Source organism: Arachis hypogaea, chromosome 11, assembly GCF_003086295.3.
Source record: "Arachis hypogaea cultivar Tifrunner chromosome 11, arahy.Tifrunner.gnm2.J5K5, whole genome shotgun sequence".
Classification (NCBI taxonomy): domain Eukaryota; kingdom Viridiplantae; phylum Streptophyta; class Magnoliopsida; order Fabales; family Fabaceae; genus Arachis; species Arachis hypogaea.
Window position 1 is genome coordinate 71007004 of NC_092046.1, and position 17695 is coordinate 71024698.

Below are 17695 nucleotides of genomic sequence, written 5' to 3' on the forward strand. Positions count from 1 at the left end.
AAAAGCCTTGACTGGGGGAATGATTAATCGGAAGTTCTATCCTTGTTGGGATCTCTTAAGTGTAGTATCAAAAAGGTTGTTGTTTTCACTTAGTTAACCCTTACTAAATAAAGGAAAGTCAAGTGATTGACCTAACTCTTATTCGCAAATCCTAGTCCTCTCGCTTGGGAAGGTCTAGTGTTAGTAAATACAGAACTAGCCAACAACTTCTAATTTAACCATCACTTAAGCCTTCCAACTCAAGTGTCTCCTTTTAATCAACCCCCATGTCAAGTAGGGAATCTACTCCATTGACATGAATATAATACTCAGAAAAATATAAGAAGAAGACATGATGAATTGAATAAAATAAAGCTTTGAAAATTAATTGAAGATAAAAGTAATCCTTTTCATTAACAATCCATGAAAATAATCCAATTACCACTCTAAACAAGAATTAAGAATATGGAATAAATAAAAGAGTAAGTAAGGAAACAAACTAGAATAATATCTTCAATGGAGGTGATGACTCTTCAGTATCCAAAGGCAAAAGCATAAAACTAATAAACTATGAATGTAAAGAGAACCTAAAGAAAGAGTAGTTTCTCTCTAGATTCAGATAAAAAATGAGAATGTGTGTATGTCTCTTGAGTCTCTGCATGTTCCCTGGCTTTATTCTGTGTTTCTGGGTCGAAAATTGGGTCAAAACATGGTCCAAAATTGCCCCCAGCGTTTTCTGTTAATTCTGCAGATCTCGCAGGTCACGCGTACGCATCAGTCACGCGTGCGCGTCATTTGGCAAATTTTCTTGTCATGCGTACGTGTCGTCCACGCGTGTGCGTCTTTTGTGCAGACTCCAAACCACACGTACGCGTCAGGCACGTGCACGCGTCGCTGCAAATTTCTCCATTCCCCGCGCTCACGTGAGACATGTGCGCGCGTCGGTACTCGCTGGTCATCTCCTTAGTTTCTTGTGTTCCTTCCATTTTTGTAAGCTTCCTCTCCATTTTCTAAGCCATTCCTGCTCTATAAAGCCTGAAACACTTAACACACGGATCACGGCATCGAATGGTATAAAGGAGAATTAAAATATACAAATTAAAGATCTCTAGGAAGCAAGTTTTCAACCATAGAACAACTTAGGAAGGAATTGTAAAATCATGCAAATCATATGAATAAGTGGATAAAGACTTGATGAAACCACTCAATTAAACACAAGATAAACCATAAAATAGTGGTTTATCAATCTCCATAGGCCCTACTGAGCTGTAGATATTGCTTCGGAGCCCTCCTTCATATTTAATGCATTTCCACTCTTCAAAGTCTCTCGGGGCTCCTTGACACATGGAGGAGAATCTAAACAACTCCTCAAACTTATCTGTATACTCTGATACATACATAGTACCCTACTTCAGCTGCAGTAACTCAAGTTCTTTGGCCGTCCTAGCAGAGTTCAGAAAGTACTTCTTGTAGAATTCCTCCTGGAAGGCATCCCAGGTGATAGGGTCATCACCCTGTTGTATGAGACGTTGGGTTCCCTGCCACCAATGTGATGCTTCCCCAGTAAGCAGATAAGTAGCAAACTCAACGCATTGTTCCTCAGGTACCAAATGCGCTTGCAGTGCACGCTCCATAGCTTGAAACCAAGTGTCGGCCTCAGTTGGATTGGTAGTCCTCTTGAACTTCGGTGGATTAAATTTTAAGTAGGTTGCCAATGTCATTGGACCTTGAGTCCCGTTTCTGCCATTTCCCTTATGATTATGATTATTGTTATTCTTCTGCTGCCCGAGTGCCTCAACAGTAGCCTGCATAGTAGCAGCCATGTTCTGCAATACGGCCATAAAGTTCACCGGGTTATTCGGATTGGTTTTCGGCCCTTGAGTACCGGCACTCCTCTCCCACGGCCTTGAACGCATCCGCGAGGTGCCATCTGGTTCCTATACACACCAAACAAACGATATCAAGTTGATCAATCTCAATATCAAAAGTCTAGTGCTTAAAGTCCCAAATGTATGCTCATGAATGTTTATGCCAGTTATATCAATCAGATATCCTAATAGCAGACAAACACAGACACAGAGAATGCACAGAAGCATAGTTAGTTCATCCCTAAGGCTCTACAGGAATGAATCGCTCTGATACCATAATGTAATACCCTACCACACAGAGTCTTATGCTTAAGTCATAAAACAGAGGTGGCGAGGTATTATGACTTCTAAAAAATAAAAATTTAGTACGTATGGTAGTATAAAAAGATTTGTAACCAGCAGCCTTTGAAGAAAAAGGGGTAAATCAAAACCGTTAAATCAAAATGCGCAACACTCTGATCGATAACGTAAACGAAACAGATAAAGAGTAAGCTGATGCTAAGAGATATACAAAAGAGTGCCAAAATACATATATCAAGACTCGGGACTCGGCTTGCGAAGATAACCGGTCCGAGCAGATAAGTATATATATACATATATGTAAGGAAATCCCAAAAGAACCCAAAAGACAAATACAGAACCTGTTTCTCCAAAATAACCTCTAAAAGGAGTTAATACCAAATACATATACAGTAGAGAATATAAGTATCTAAACAAGTGTATAATGATCAAAGTAAAATCCCAAGATACAAGGATCTCCGCCAAAAGGAAGTCTCCAGCATGCCTCACCGAGGAGCCTCACGTCCTGCACCTGAAAACCACAAAATCCGCATAGGTGAGAATCGGGGGTTTTCAGCATGGTAACAGTGCCCAAATATCTAACATGTAATGTCCTGGGAAAGCCGAAGGCAATCCTAGAACTTCCATATATTATCAAAGCGTATGAAATATAACTAAACCATGAAAATAAAAATAGGCGACTAACTTAAGGATCTTCAGACTAACTAAATATCCCCTTTCCAAGTCTTGCAATCCTCCCGACCGCCAACAGTGATCCAATATGCAAGCACAATTATATCAAGCAAAGCGATGCACAAGTAGGAAGCAAATAAGACAATTAGGGAATTAGCAAGTAATGATGCAGTCAATTAGGCAATCTAGACAAGTCACATATAATGGATATAATGCATGCTTGTCCTAGCGGCTGATGAATCTCATCTATCGGTTATAAAGCCAACCCGACAAGTCCTGGTAGCTAACCATTAGACTGTCCCTCTGTCGTGCATCCCCAACTCGAGTTATTCTCAATATAAATCATAAATTCATATATATCCAACACCGTCACTGGTGTATATTTACAGGGGCAAGCTCATCCAGAACTTTCACAGTGTCCGGTCACACTTACGACATAGGGTCAGCAGAGTATCGAGTCTCCACCTAGAGCACGTGGTGGCTAGCCACTGCTTTAACCAAGGGAAACTCGTATCTCGGATAGGTGGAGTGCAATAATCATAATAATCACAATTCAACATATATTCGTATAAATCACAGCCATGTATTAACATTCATCTCAGCCATCCGGCTTACAAATCATAATCTCATAACCAGCCATAATCATCATCACACACCGCCATTCGGCTCATATCATACCCAGTCATTTGTCTCATATCATATACAGCACTCCACCATACTCCTAAACACTTCAGATCATCATCATTCACCATACTCATCACAACATCCCTATTATTCCTCCACAAGTTATCCTCTTTCCTAGCTTACTCTCATTCACTAGGCATTTTACATCTATTTAAGATTTAACGGATGAAATTAGGGATTTATAAGTGCAAAATAACATCTCAAAAAGTTACAAGCTTGTTGGGAATGTGAAAGACTTAAAAAATAGCTTTAGAAAAGAACTGGGTCGCGTGAAAATGCACAGGGGTGTGCGTGTGCACGCCCAGAAGTATTTTTAAACGTGTGCGTATGCACAGGCCTGTGCCTACACACAGAAAGCAAAATCTCCAGGGTTGTGTGCGCGCACAAGGTGTATCAGCGCCAGCAACAGCAAGCCATTCCCAACGTGTATGTCCGCACAGATCTGTCCATACGCACAGCTCGCAAAATTTCCTTGGCCATGCGCGCCCATAGAGCCTGCTAGCGCTCCCAGCAGCATCCCCGTTCCCGAGTGTGGGTACGCACACAGCTGTGCATGTGCACAGGCTCAAAATTCCGCGAGTTGTGCGTGTGCACAGGGCTGTGCGTACGCACACAAACCAGAAATCACAAATTCTGCAGAAGTTGCAGAATTCAAATTTTTGGCCCAAACTTCCAACGATCATATCTCCTTCCACAAGAATTAGATTTCCACAAAATTTAAACCATTTTAAAGCTCATGAAATTATCTTTCAATTGATATAAAAATAATCAAATTCCGAAAACAATAACCCAAGATATGATCCATTGAAGTTCATCAAAATTTTATTTTTACCAAAACTTATAAACCCCCCATTTTCAAAACATACTCTTACCAATCCATACCAAATCAACCCAAAATTCAACCATTCCAATCATCAATCATTTTCAAACCTCTTTCAATCATCAATCCCCAATTCCATCATATTTAGCCAAATCTCACATCAACATCAACATTTCATATATCAACTTCCAAACAAATATTCAATTTATCCATCACCATATAAAGATACATTCACATATCCATATCATACATCAAATTATGTTCATCAACAAGAGTCTCAACTTTATCATCAATCCAGCATATCAATCCATATCACATACAACATTACATACTTTACCAACCAATCCAACCACTCACAATCAATTCCACCATCATTCATACATATTTAACTCAATCTAAATTCCATCATTCATACATATTTAACTCAATCTAAATTTTCCAATAACCATATCAACATTCCAAAGCCCTATCCTAGGGTCACTAGCCTACGTGTTTACACCACATTACATTTTAGATACAAGAAATCAAAACCATACATTGGCCGATTCCCGTTCTACCCGGAACACACTTAAATTCAGCTTCCAAGATTTTCAAACTCCATCAATCAGATTTCCACGCTTGGTGCTCCACCCCAAAGCTTTCCAAAATTACCAATCAAGCTGCAATACACATATATTTAATGCCTAAGCCACAATATTACACCAAAACACAATAACTCAATACCCAAAACCTTAAATTCAATATTTTCACTAGGTTTTGAGATCTCTTACCATACCCAAGGGTCAAGAGAGCAAGAACAAGCCTTCCGTTCAAGTTTATTTGATCCTATAACGTAAAGGAGCTTAAAAATATCAACATTTTTGCCCATGAAACTCGAAACTAAGGGCTGGAATTCGAAGATGAAAACGTGGCTTACCTCAAGATTTATTCTGTGGGTTTTGTAGAGCTCGATACCGCGGTTGCGTGGCCATAAACGGTGCATCAATCGGAGCTCCGAATAAAAAGATATGATCAAAGGAAGGTTGAGGTGAATAAGAGCAAGGGTTTATGTCTTCCCCCCTTCTCCCTTGTGTGTGTTCTTGGAGGAAAGAGAGTGCTGAGCTTTCACTAATTGAGAGCTTGGCTGGGCCTTGGGCCCAACTTGGGTCCAGTTGGCCTGGTTTGGCTCGTTCGGCCCAATCTTGGGCTCATTTCTTTAAAATTAGTTTCAAAATTCTCGTTTTAAATTTCTCTATCACATTAAACCATAAAAACCTCATTTTCTACTTTTTTAGAATATATTTTAATTTATTGGTTAATTAGCCATTAATTAATCGGGTTTTACACAATCAGCTGCTAATGTTACTAAATATCCAGCAAGCAAACCTTGTACTTCCCTAATAGCTTGTTGATATTCAAAGTTTACAACAACTTGCTCATCTCTAGATAAGTTATTCATTTCTTTGATCTTTAGCCTTCTAGTTTTAATAGTTCCATCTGTGTCTTTAAATAAAAAGTTTTAAACTAAATTAAAAATTTTAAAAGTAAATTATTTGATAATACAACATTATGTGTATGTATAAGAAGAGACAAATGACTCCACTACAACCATCAATCATCAGGTAATAAAAGTAACAGATAAATTTCTGCTAGAACAGGCATAAAAAACATGACAGAAGAGTATTTATTAAAAGAAGCTTTATTCTGTAGAAGAAGCGATCATTTTTCTTTTCTGGGATCAAGGACAGAGAATCAGAAATAGAGGAGAAAATAAAACAATTAGAAAATAAATTTATTATGCATGGTACCTATTGTCTCCACTGTCCAATATTCAGAAGATTGATTCCCACCACAGCGCCTAGTATTTTCTTGGGATCGTTGATTAGGTAGTGAATGATCCGTAGTACTATCCGGATTGCTCGGCATTTTGAATCATAATTAGGTGGTGTGATATCCGTAGGTGAATTGTGTACTACGTCATAATTAGATTGATCAAAATCATTTACAGATTCAGGAGCTGATCTCAATGGATTAATAAAGCATTTTGTACAAGATATCTCTGGTACGGGTTTGAGAGATGGATCGGGAACCTACGGGTCGAGGCGGATGCCGGATCGCTTGACTGGAGCAATGGGGGGAGGTACCTGCAAAGACACTCCGACGCTCAAGTCAGAATGGATCTAAGAGGTAGAAGGTGTGAGGAATGAATGAATACCTGAGGGACTTGGGTCCTCATTTTATAGGTGTTGGTGAGCATCTTATCTTTTCTTATCTTATCTGGCTAAGATAAGGGAGATGTTTGAATTCGAAAGTCGGTTAGGAGCTCTGGAGGGCCGGTTTCGGGTTTAGTCGTGGGTCCGGGATCCGTGGGCCGGATCCGTAACAGTTGCCCCCGAAGCGGGAGAGCGAACAAGGTCGGTCTGTCGCTGGGAGGTGTGGTATTTGACTGCAGGCTGGGTCTTTAGTTTTTCTTGGGTGTTCGTTTGATTCTCTGTCGTGAGATCAGTGTCCCGGCCTCGGCTTTTGCTGGAAGGTTCGTCTGACCGTTTTGGTTTGACGTGGCTCTTCCAAGCCTACTGCGTCTGTTGTGTTCTTCGAGGCGTGCTTTATTAGCTTCTTTTTTCGAGGGAGGTGTTTAATGCGAGGGAGCATTTTCCTCTTTTGCCCCTACGAGCCTTACCTTGTTTTAGGGTTATTTGTGTATTTTCGCCCCCTCCTTTTGTAACCATTTTGGCCTTTTAATTCCCTCGTTTGTTTTATTTTTTCTTTTTTCGTTCTTTCTTGAAGAAATCTTCTCTTCTCTCTGTGTTACTGCTCTCTGGTGCTTTTTTGCCGCTTCTGCTTCTCAAGCTTCCCCAGGATCTTTTTTCTCCGTTTTCAGGTTGGTGTGCTTCGCTTTTCTTCTTTTTTGTTTTGTGCTATTCCTGTTTTGTATTTGCCATGCGTTGTACTTTGTTATTTCCTTGTTGCATTGTGTTTTCTGCGGTGGTATTTAAGTTTGGGGGGGGGCTGAGTGTGGTTGTGTTTGGTTAGTAGTGGCGGTGCACCACCGTGTTGGTTTTGGCAGTAGCGGTAGGTTTCTGTTCTTGCTTCTGCGTAGGATTGGTAGGCTGATGGTGGTGCTCCTCCCTGTTTTAGGTAAGCATCGGCGGAGAAATGAGGGTGTTGGAGCTCCCGTGGCTCCCTCCAGGGGCGTCCCCGCTCGCTACACTTGGGTGACTAGCGACGTGTGGGGCGTTCCGTCACGAATGACGGAGGCCGATCTTCAACGCCTCCGTGATCAGGGGGCGATTTGTGGTGGCGGTGAGATGGAGCGGCATTACGAGCTTGCCCTTCAGATGCCGACGAGCGTGTCTGTTATTTAAATCTTCATTCGCCCACTGTTCCGGACTGGATGTGGGTTTACGAGTCGATGTTTACACGGCTCGGCGTGCGGTTTCCTTTCTCGCCATTTGTTCAGGATTTGCTGAGTCAGTGTTCTGTGGCGCCGTCTCAGCTTCATCCAAATAGTTGGGCTGCCGTGCGGTCTTTTGAATTGGTGTGCTGGTATCTCGACCTTCCGGCTTCTGTTCCTGTTTTTCTTTTTCTCTTCTTATGCACTCTCCCGACTAAAGAAGGGAAGCATAAGAAATGATATATTTCATTCCGTGCCCAGCCTCATCGCCGAATTTTTGGGTTGTTTGAGGATTCCTTTCACGGTTTTAAAAGGGAGTATTTTAAGGTGCGTCCCGTTCAGGGGCATCATCCGTTTTGGTTGTCGCCGGAGGGCGTCCGCCGGTTTCTGACGTATTGGAATTTCCGTGCCGGCCCGTCGGTTTTGACTAAGTTCACCTATGATGGCTTGTCCCAGGAGGATAAGGATGTCGCCAACATTTTGTGGCATTTGTTTGGCGAGCGTCCGTTGAATCCTCGGGATGTCATGGGGGACCCCGAGGCTTGTCGGGCGTATATCGGTGTGTGCCTTTGTCTCTTTCCTGATTTTTTATGTTTTGTTTTCCCGAGTTTGTAACTTGATTTTTTCTTTGGTTTCTTTCAGTTGAGATGGCTGGTGGGCTGACTTCTTTGGCTAGGTTGAAGGCCGCGATTGGTCGGGAGGAGGGATCTTCGTCTCCTTCTACCCCTGTCTCTAATCCTGCCATGGATTCTCAGCCGGTTTCTCAGGAGGTGCTTTCCTCGGGTGCGAGGGCCGATGCTCAAGTTTCTCCTGGTCCCGCGAACTCTCCTGAAGTCGTCATGGTGACGGCGGCTGAGGATTCTCGGAAGAGAAAAAGGCCTGAGGACCCGAGCAGCGAGACTTTTGAGGAGGAGGGTTTGGTGCCTAGTGTGATGGATCGTCGTTTCGATGCCCCGGGTTTTATTGATCAACACTTGATGCCTGGTACGGAGCCGTTTTTTGATGGTTGCGATGTTTCGTTCCAGGCCAAGTCGGTGTACCGTGCCCTCCTTCGGTCTGCTGTCATTGTTCGGAAGGCTGAGCCCGTGATGGCTCAAGTTGGTTTGCTGGATAAGAAACTCCGTCACTCTCAGGCTGAAATGGTTAAGCTGAAGGAGAAGCTTGAGGCTGCCGAGATTGCAAGGGAAAAGGCAGTGAAGTCTTCTGAGGAGGCTGGGGCAGAGATTCTCCGGCTTTCCGAGGTTGAGACTTCACTTCTTTCTCAACTGGGTGAGGAGCGGCAAAAGGCTTCTAATGCGGGTTCCCAGGCTGCCGTGCTTCTCGGTGAGGCAGAGGCTTTGAAGGCTGAGGTTGCTACCTTGAAGAAGGAGAAAACAGAGTTGTTGGCTGATGCTAAGGATGCGATTGCTGCTACCGAGGAGACGATGAAGGCACAGGCCCTGGTGCTGGCTCCGGGCGTGGACGTGTCCGTGATGGGAGCGTTCAAGACCGTTCGTGATGGCTGGATAGTTGACCTCGAGTAGCTATATCTCTTGTAATTTTGTATTTTTGTCTTGAGACTTGGCTTGTTTTTTGGATATTTTGGTTTGGCCGTGGGCCGTGTAACCGTGACTTCGTAACTTTGAATTTCGTTAAATGACTTTTTTGGCCGTTCGGGCCTTTTTGTATATTCCGTTTAAGACTGTTCCGTTTTTTGGTTTATTTCATTCCCTGTTTGGGATGAGCGGACCGTCGTGTGGTCGTATTTTCGTGGATATCCGTGTGTTGGGCCTGGGGGGTGATCGGTCCCCCAGTCATGGCCGTAATTTTGTTCCGTATTTGGGACGTCTTAAAATTGAAGAATTTAGGGATAGTCTTTTAATGGAATTTTATTGATGGGTAGGCCTCGTTAAAACCCTCCGTCTTTGGGGGAAAAGAGTACCTGGGATTGATACTTAAGCAATTTCAAGAGTTGTAGAATGGGAAGATAAGCAAATTTGAGAGTTGTAAAATGGGAAGGTACATAAACAAGTAAAAAGGGGTGACCTAGTTAGGTCGGCCTAGGTGTAGTATCGCCGTAAATTTGCGGCGTTCCAGGTCCTTGGGACTTCGTCGCCGTTAAGCCGTTCGAGTTTGTATGCTCCTTTTCCGATTACCGCCTTGATTCTGTATGGTCTTTCCCAGTTGGGGGTGAGTTTCCCTTCTCCTGGGTTCGGGGGACCGATGTCGTTTCGTCGTAGGACGAGATCGTCGGTTGCGAATTCTCGTCGGATGACGCCATGGTTGTATCTTAAGCTGATTTTCTGTTTTAGGGCTAGCTCTTTGATATGAGCTATGGTTCTTTCCTCGTCAATGAGGTCTCGTTCTGCTTCTTCGTTGTTACCGCCGACCATTTTTCTGGGGCTTGGGTCCCTGATTTCTACCGGGATGACCGCTTCCACACCGTATGTTAATCGGAAGGGTGTTTCTCCTTTGGTCGTTTGTGGTGTGGTTCGGTATGACCATAGGACCGATCCGAGTTCGTCGGCCCATAGTCCTTTGGCTTCATCTAGCCGCTTCTTGTGTCCTTTGACGATTATTTTGTTTGCGGATTCCACCTGTCCGTTTGTTTGGGGGTGTTCTACCGAGCTGAAACGGTGAGATACGTGTAATCCTTCTAAAAATTCTGTAAACTTTTTGTCAGCAAATTGGGTTCCGTTGTCCGAGATAACGATCTCGGGGATTCCGAATCGGGTGATGATCTGTCGCCAGAGGAATTTTCGGCATTGGGCTGCCGTTATGGAGGCTAGGGGTTCGGCTTCGATCCATTTGGTGTAGTAGTCTATGGTGACGATGAGGTATCTGAGTTGACCGGGTGCCGTAGGGAAGGGCCCGACGAGGTCGATACCCCAGGTGCCGAACGGCCGTTCCGCCGATATGATGCTGAGCTGGTGAGGGGCGGCTTGGTGGATATTGGCGTGCCTTTGCCATTTGTCGCAGTTTTTAACTATTTGTATGGAGTCTCAGATAATTGTGGGCCAGAAGTAGCCTGCCCTGATGACTTTTTGGGCTAACGTTTTGCCTCCGACGTGGTGGCCACAGCAGCCTTCGTGGATTTCGCGGAGTATGTACTCCGTGTCCCCGGGTTCAATACATTTGAGCAGGGGTTGCGAGAATCTGCGTTTGTATAGTTGTCCTGCGACAATAGTATAGTTGGCGACTTCCCTTTTATTCGCTTTCCCTCTTTGGGGTCTGGCGGCAGTGTTCCCTCGAGGAGGTACTGTAGGATAGGGTGGGTCCAAGACCCCTGGTTTGATAATGTCAGATGAGCGTTGGTTGTCGTTGACACGGAAGGTGACTTGACGACTTCCTGGATTAGTGATTTGTTACCGTGTCCAGGTTTGGTGCTGGCTAGTTTGGAAAGTAGGTCTGCCCTTGCGTTTCGTTCCCTAGGAACGTGCTGTATGGTGACGTGCTCGAATCCTTCTTTTAATTTGTTTACCTTGGCGAGGTATTGTTGGAGTAGGGGATCTCGTGTTTGGTAGTCTCCGTTAATTTGGGAGCTGACTACTTGGGAATCGGTATTTACCTCTAGGACTTTTGCTCCGACCTCCCGGGCTAGGGTTAGGCCTGCTAAGAGGGCCTCGTATTCTGCCTGGTTCTTTGAGACCGGGAATTCGTATCGTACTGACTGTTCGATTACGACTCCATTTTGGCTTTCGAGAATGACTCTGGCGCCTCTGGAAGTGATGTTCGAGGAGCCGTCAACGTGTAGCTTCCATGATTCGGGGGTGGAGTTTCCTGGTGTCATTTCGGCGATAAAGTCGGCCATGGCTTGTGCTTTGATCGCGTATCAGGGTTCGAACCTGATATCGAACTGGGATAGTTTGATGGACCATACTAGCATTCTGCCCGCTAGGTTGGGTTTTTGTAGCACCTGCTTAACCGCTTGGTCGGTTCGGACGTCATGGAATGGGCTTGGAAGTATTGTCGTAGGCGTCGGGAGGCTGTAAGGAGTGTGAAGGCTAGTTTTTCTAAGCGTGAGTAGCGAGCTTCCGCATCCTGTAAGACTCTGCTTATGAAGTATACGGGTTTTTGTTCTTTTTTCTCGTTTTCACGGATGAGCGCTGCTGCGAGTGCCTCCTCCGTTATGGAGAGGTATAGGTAGAGTGTTTCCCCTGTTTGGGATTTGGCGAGGATTGGTGGTTCCGCTAAGACTCTCTTGAAATGTTGGAATGCTTCTTCGCATTCCGTCTCCCACTTGAAAGGGGCTCCTTTTTTCATTAATTTGAAGAAGGGGATCGCCTTTTGGGCCGATGCCCCGAGAAAGCGTGATAACGCCGTCAATCGGCCGGTGAACTTTTGGATGTCTTTTAGGTTTTTTGGGCTCGTCATTTCGAGGACGGCGCGACATTTCTCCGGGTTTGCTTCAACTCCGCGTTGCGTGATCATAAAGCCGAGAACTTCCCTGCCTCCATTCCGAAGGCACATTTTGCCGGGTTGAGTCGCATTTGGTGCTTCCGTAGGGTGTTCATTATGACCTTGAGGTCGTCGGTGAGTTGCTCGCCGGATTCGGTCTTGACGAGCATGTCGTCTATGTAGACTTCTAGTTTGTTTCCGGATAGGTTTTGGAATATCTTGTTGACGAGTCTTTGATAGGTGGCTCCCGCGTTCTTCAGGCCGAAGGGCATCACTGTGTAGCAGTATGTCCCGTCTGGGGTGATAAACGCTATTTTTTCTTCGTCTGGGTGGTGCATCGGGATCTGGTTGTAGCCAGAATACGCGTCCATGAAGCTGAGGTATCGGTGGCCGGATGCGGCATCTACTAGTCCGTCGATGTTTGGTAAGGGAAAGGCGTCCTTTGGGCAGGCTTTGTTGAGGTCCGTGTAGTCGACGCACATTCGCCATTTCCCATTAGACTTTTTCACTAGTACAACGTTGGCCAACCATGTCGTGTAGGGGAGTTCTCTGATGAAGTTGGCTTCGAGTAGGGCTTTAACTTGCTTTTTGACCTCAGCGGCTCGGTCTGATGACATTTTTCGTCTCCTTTGTGCCACTGGTTTAGCTTTGGGGTCCACGGCTAGCCGGTGGGACATTAGATCGGGGTTTATTCCCGGCATGTCAGCTGGTGTGAATGCGAACAAGTCTCTATTTTGCTTCAGGAGTTGGGAGAGTTCTTCTTTAAGATCGTATGGGAGGTTCCTATTAATGAAGGTGTATTCTTCCTTGGTTGGCCCTATTTGTAGCTTTTCCATGTCTCCTTCTGGTTCTGGCCTGGGTTGGTCGTCTTGGCGGGTGTCCTGGTCGGCTAGGAATATCCCGGCTGCATCTCGGGATTTCTTCCTTAGAGCTAGGCTGGTGTTGTCGCATTCGGCTGTGACCTCTCGGTCCCCGTGGACGGTACCGATGGATCCGTCCTCGGTTCTAAACTTCATGAGGATGTATTTGGTAAAGATGACTGCGGAGAAGTCGTTGATTGTTTTTCTTCCGAGAATCACGTTATAGGCTGTGGAGTCTTTTAGGACTACAAATTCGGATAGGATTGTCTTCTTCTGGCTGCTTGTTCCTATGGTGATGGGAAGGGTGATTGAGCCGTCTGGTTTGAGAAAGTTGTCTCCGAGTCCCGTGACTCCGTTGCGGTGTGTTTGGAGGTTGTCTTTGTGGAGCCCGAGCTTGTCGAAGGCTCCTCGGAAGAGGATGTTCGAGTCTGCCCCGGTGTCTACCAGTATCCGTCGTACCAGTCCTGTTCTGATTCTGGCCGAGATGACGAAGGGGGCATCTTCGGCCGAGGTACCGTGCTGGCAGTCCTCTGGTAAAAAGGTTATCGTGTTGTCGGCTGTAGTGGTTGGAGTCTGGTTTCTGACCGCCATTACTTTGAGGTCATTTTTCATTGTTAGTTTTGACTTGCTCGATATGTCTTTGCCCGTGATGACGTTTACTATAATGGTCGGGTCGTCTTCTGGGCTTCCTCTGGGGGGTTGCTTCTGGGTTCTCGAGTTACGCCCGTCTTTTTCCGGCGACCTGTCTCTTTCCGCGCGGCTGGGTTCTCTGATGATTTTGGCAAATTCTGGGAGCTTGCCGTCTCGTATGGCTTGTTCGAGGGCGTCTTTAAGGTCAAAACAATCTTGTGTTTTGTGACCGTAACCTCGGTGGTAGTCGCAGTAGAGGGTTTTGTTGCCTCCCGTCCTTTCTTTGAGTTGTCGGGCTTTCGGAATGATGCCTCGGTCTGCTATTTGGTGGTATACTTCCGTAATTGGTGCTGTCAGGGGTGTGTAATTAGAGAATTTGCCAATTTTTTGTGGTCGGTTTGTATTTGTCGGCCTGGGGTGGTCTCTTTGATTCTCTCTGGGTGGTGGATTTTGGCGAGGAGCTGAGTTGCCGTGTTGGGTGTTGCCGTGCTGTCGTTTGTTGGCAGCGACGACTTGACTGACTTCTTCGTCATTGATGTAATCTTTGGCGACATTCTGGATCTCGTGCATAGTCCATACTGGTTTGGTGGTGAGGTGTTTGCGAAAATCTTCGTTCATGAGTCCGTTGGTTAAGCAGAGGCTCGCAACGGAATCCGTGAGCCCGTCGACCGTTAGGCATTCGTCGTTGAAGCGGTCGAGGTATTTCCTTGTGGATTCTTCTTGTTTTTGCATGACCCCTAGCAGGCTGATGGGGTGTTTGTCTTTACTGATTCTAGTTGTGAACTGGGCCATGAACTTTCGTGTTATGTCGTGGAAATTGGCTATGGATCCGTTTGGGAGGGCGTTGAACTATTTGATTGCTGGCCCCGCGAGGGTTACCGGGAAGGCTCTACATCGGACCGCATCGGCCGCTCCTTCCAGGTTCATCCTGGCCTCGAAGGCCGTTAGATGTTCCTGGGGGTCCTTGGTCCCGTCATACTTCATGTCGGTAGGTTTGTCGAAACCTTTGGGGAGTTTCACTCTTAAGATTCTTTCTGTGAAGGGTGTAGCTCCCATTATTGTGTGGTTGTTTCTTGTGCGCTTGGTATTTCGGTGCCTCCGATCTTCGTGTGAGTCGTGTTGACGACTTAGATCTCGGGAAGCGCTGCGGTTGTGTTTCTTGTTGTACCGCTGTTCCGGCGATTTCTCGTGATCGTGGTCGCGCGAGGTGCTGCGACCGTCTCTCCTATCGCGTTGTTGGGTCGGCAACCTGCCGCGGCGGGATCTTGATCTGGAAGTTGCCTGGCTTCCGTGTTCGTTGTTGTGTTTTTCTCTGTTGCTCAGCTTGCCTTCAAGCTCTTGGACTCGGAGGCAGAGATCCTGGATGATCTGTGCCGCTTTGTCCCTAGCTTTCTCAGGATGTCGTTGGTCCGTGACGACGTGGTCGTTTGTGTGGTGGATAGTGCTTGCTATTCTTGCTTGGTTCGTGACCTCCCGGTGTTCTGAAGTCGGATGAAGCTGTCGAGAGTCATCCTGGCTTGAGGGGGTTTCCTCCAGGGCGTCCCCCATTCGGCTCGGCTAGCACAAAGGTCCCCACAGACGGCGCCAATGTACAAGATGTCTCTGGTACGGGTTTGAGAGATGGATCGGGAACCTACGGGTCGAGGCAGATACCGGATCGCTTGACTGGAGTAATGGGGGGAGGTACCTGCAAAGACACTCCGACGCTCAAGTCAGAATGGATCTAAGAGGTAGAAGGTGTGAGGAATGAATGAATACCTGAGGGACTTGGGTCCTCATTTTATAGGTGTTGGTGAGCATCTTATCTTTTCTTATCTTATCTGGCTAAGATAAGGGAGATGTTTGAATTCGAAAGTCGGTTAGGAGCTCTGGAGGGCCGGTTTCGGGCCTTCCGGAAGATGGAGATGGGTCGGACCCGAGGAACCGGGTTCGGGTTTAGTTGTGGGTCCGGGATCCGTGGGCCGGATCCGTAACACATTTACACTTTGGTATTGCTGTAGATGAATGTAACAATAAAAAGTTAGAAAAATTCAGTCAAAAATCATGTTATATCATTAGAAGAGGTTCCACCTGGTTTTGTTAGATTCATTTTTTCTTCGTTGATGTCAATAATTTAATAATAGTATGATTCTTTTTTAAAAAGAATATTAGTAGTTTGTTAATAAAATTCATCTAGATTCTTCTTCTGAAATCGTGATCAGTAATAATGTACATAAATATTCACATAGTAATAAAACAGGGGATTTCAAATGTAACTACCATAAGAAACATGGAAATTGGTTATGAATTTATAATCCTATGATCTTTCTTAAGGTGATTAAGCACAAACAGAAAGAAATAAACACATGCAAGTAGAACTGTAATAATGTACAGTCAATCACCTTCAGAGTTGGAAGAGCCAGAAAATTCAAACCTTGAAATGTATATACACATTGAATCTAATTATCTCAAAATAAAACTTCATTCAAATCATGCATGTGGTATTACAGAATGAAGAAGCAAAGCAAAACTTGCATGTACTGAAAATAAGATGCTCCATCATGTACTGAAATTCAACATTTTGGTTCAAAGAATAGTAGTAGAAACAAATTGGAGACTACATGATTATAGGAGTTCTAATACAATGTCAGATTGTGAGGAGCCAATTTCACTAGAAGCTAAAAAGCTTAAATTTTTAGATGAAGATTAATAAATGATTTTTATGTCTAGCAAAATAAATCCCAACGTAAACTTTTTTTTTAATGAAAAAAGCATATATATAACTTGCATGAATGATGAATGTAAAAAATATCAATACATATATACAGACATTCTTTATGTATTGCTATATTTGTAAAAATCTTTGACTTGACCACCCACTATCTAGAAAGTCACATAAACACAAGCATCTAATTGAATGATAGTATAAGTTTTACATCGTTCAGTGTAACAGTTAAACAGTCTTTGAATGTATCAAGCTTCTTAAGAATAACTTGGTATCATCACAGAGAGAATAGAGATAGAAAATATTAACTTGGTATTGTCAGTTTAAAAAGCAATAAGGCTAAAGCTTTAGCAATTGAAACAAATCAGTACCTTCTATCTAGGTGCAAAATTTTACTTAAAGTGTAGTGACGTTTGATCAAATATTACCAAAATTACTAACACTGGGGGAGAAGGGATTTGAATAATCGTGGAATGTTTAAAAATAATGCATTGGCCCATTAATATCAAAGTGGATTACAAACTTAACTAATCTTCTTTCCATTCTACCCACCATAAAAAATAAACCATTCCAAAAAAATTAAAATACCACTGTCGATTTCACAAGTTAAAAAACCACAGGGCTCAGTAGTAGTACTATATCACTGACAGGTACATACAGGACTACAAATGATAATAATAATAATAATAATAATAATAATAATAATAATAATAATAATAATAATAATAATTATTATTATTATTATTAAAAAGAAAAAAACTACACTTCATGTCAAAACCTAAACCAACCAAAATGACTTAGAGTTTCTACTCACCATATTCAAGAAAGAAGGTCCGTCTACTTTATCTTTAGCTTTGAGCATTTGGAAACTAAACAAGCTGAAAACACAAAAAGAGAATGTTAACAATTAAGTACAGTATCAGGAGTCAGCATTAAAGAGAGACTCAAGCAGCAATTCATTTAAATGGAGGAAACATTAACCTAAATAAATAAAGCTCTGTATAATCATCGCAACAAATCCCTCTTTTGTTTTCTACCACACGTGCAATTCAAAAATCAGGTTATAAACCCTAATAGTTCCCATCTGTGTATGCTAGCAAATTGTTACTTTTGCATAGAAGCATAGTTGCAACTATGAACGCAAATAGCAGCAGCAATAGAACGCAAACAGTAGCAGCAACACGAGCTCGAATGCGAACACAAATGTGAATAGCAGCAGTAACACCAATGCGAATAGCAGCAACAATACAAACACAAGTAGCAGAGGCACAACAGCGAATAGCAGCAATCAATAAAGAAATATAAAAAACGAAGTAGTTAGAATCTTAGGAGAATAGGAGCAGAAAAGGGTGGGAGGAAGGGAATCGAATTTCGCGGGAAGAGGAGGATTTTTTGCCTACCAAATTGTGTGGAGGGATTCTTTTTAAT

General features: G+C 44.0%; 1 protein-coding gene across 1 annotated transcript; it reads right to left on the reverse strand.

Annotated features, from left to right (window-relative positions):
- Nucleotides 1-9735: 9735 nt before the first annotated feature.
- Nucleotides 9736-11465, reverse strand: LOC112721464 (uncharacterized). Its single transcript, XM_025772526.1, has 2 exons — nucleotides 10730-11465; nucleotides 9736-10661 (listed from the first exon to the last, which is right to left on the reverse strand). The coding sequence occupies exons 1-2, from the start codon at nucleotides 11463-11465 to the stop codon at nucleotides 9736-9738; spliced, it is 1662 nt and encodes a 553-aa protein (XP_025628311.1).
- Nucleotides 11466-17695: the final 6230 nt, after the last annotated feature.

Coding starts and splice junctions, on each gene's coding strand:
- LOC112721464 (XM_025772526.1), bottom strand. CDS start 11,465: ATGACACCAGGAAACTCCACCCCCGAATCATGGAAGCTACACGTTGAC. Junction 10,662..10,729: donor CACCACGTCGGAGGCAAAAC/GTTAGCCCAAAA, acceptor CCATACAAATAG/TTAAAAACTGCGACAAATGG.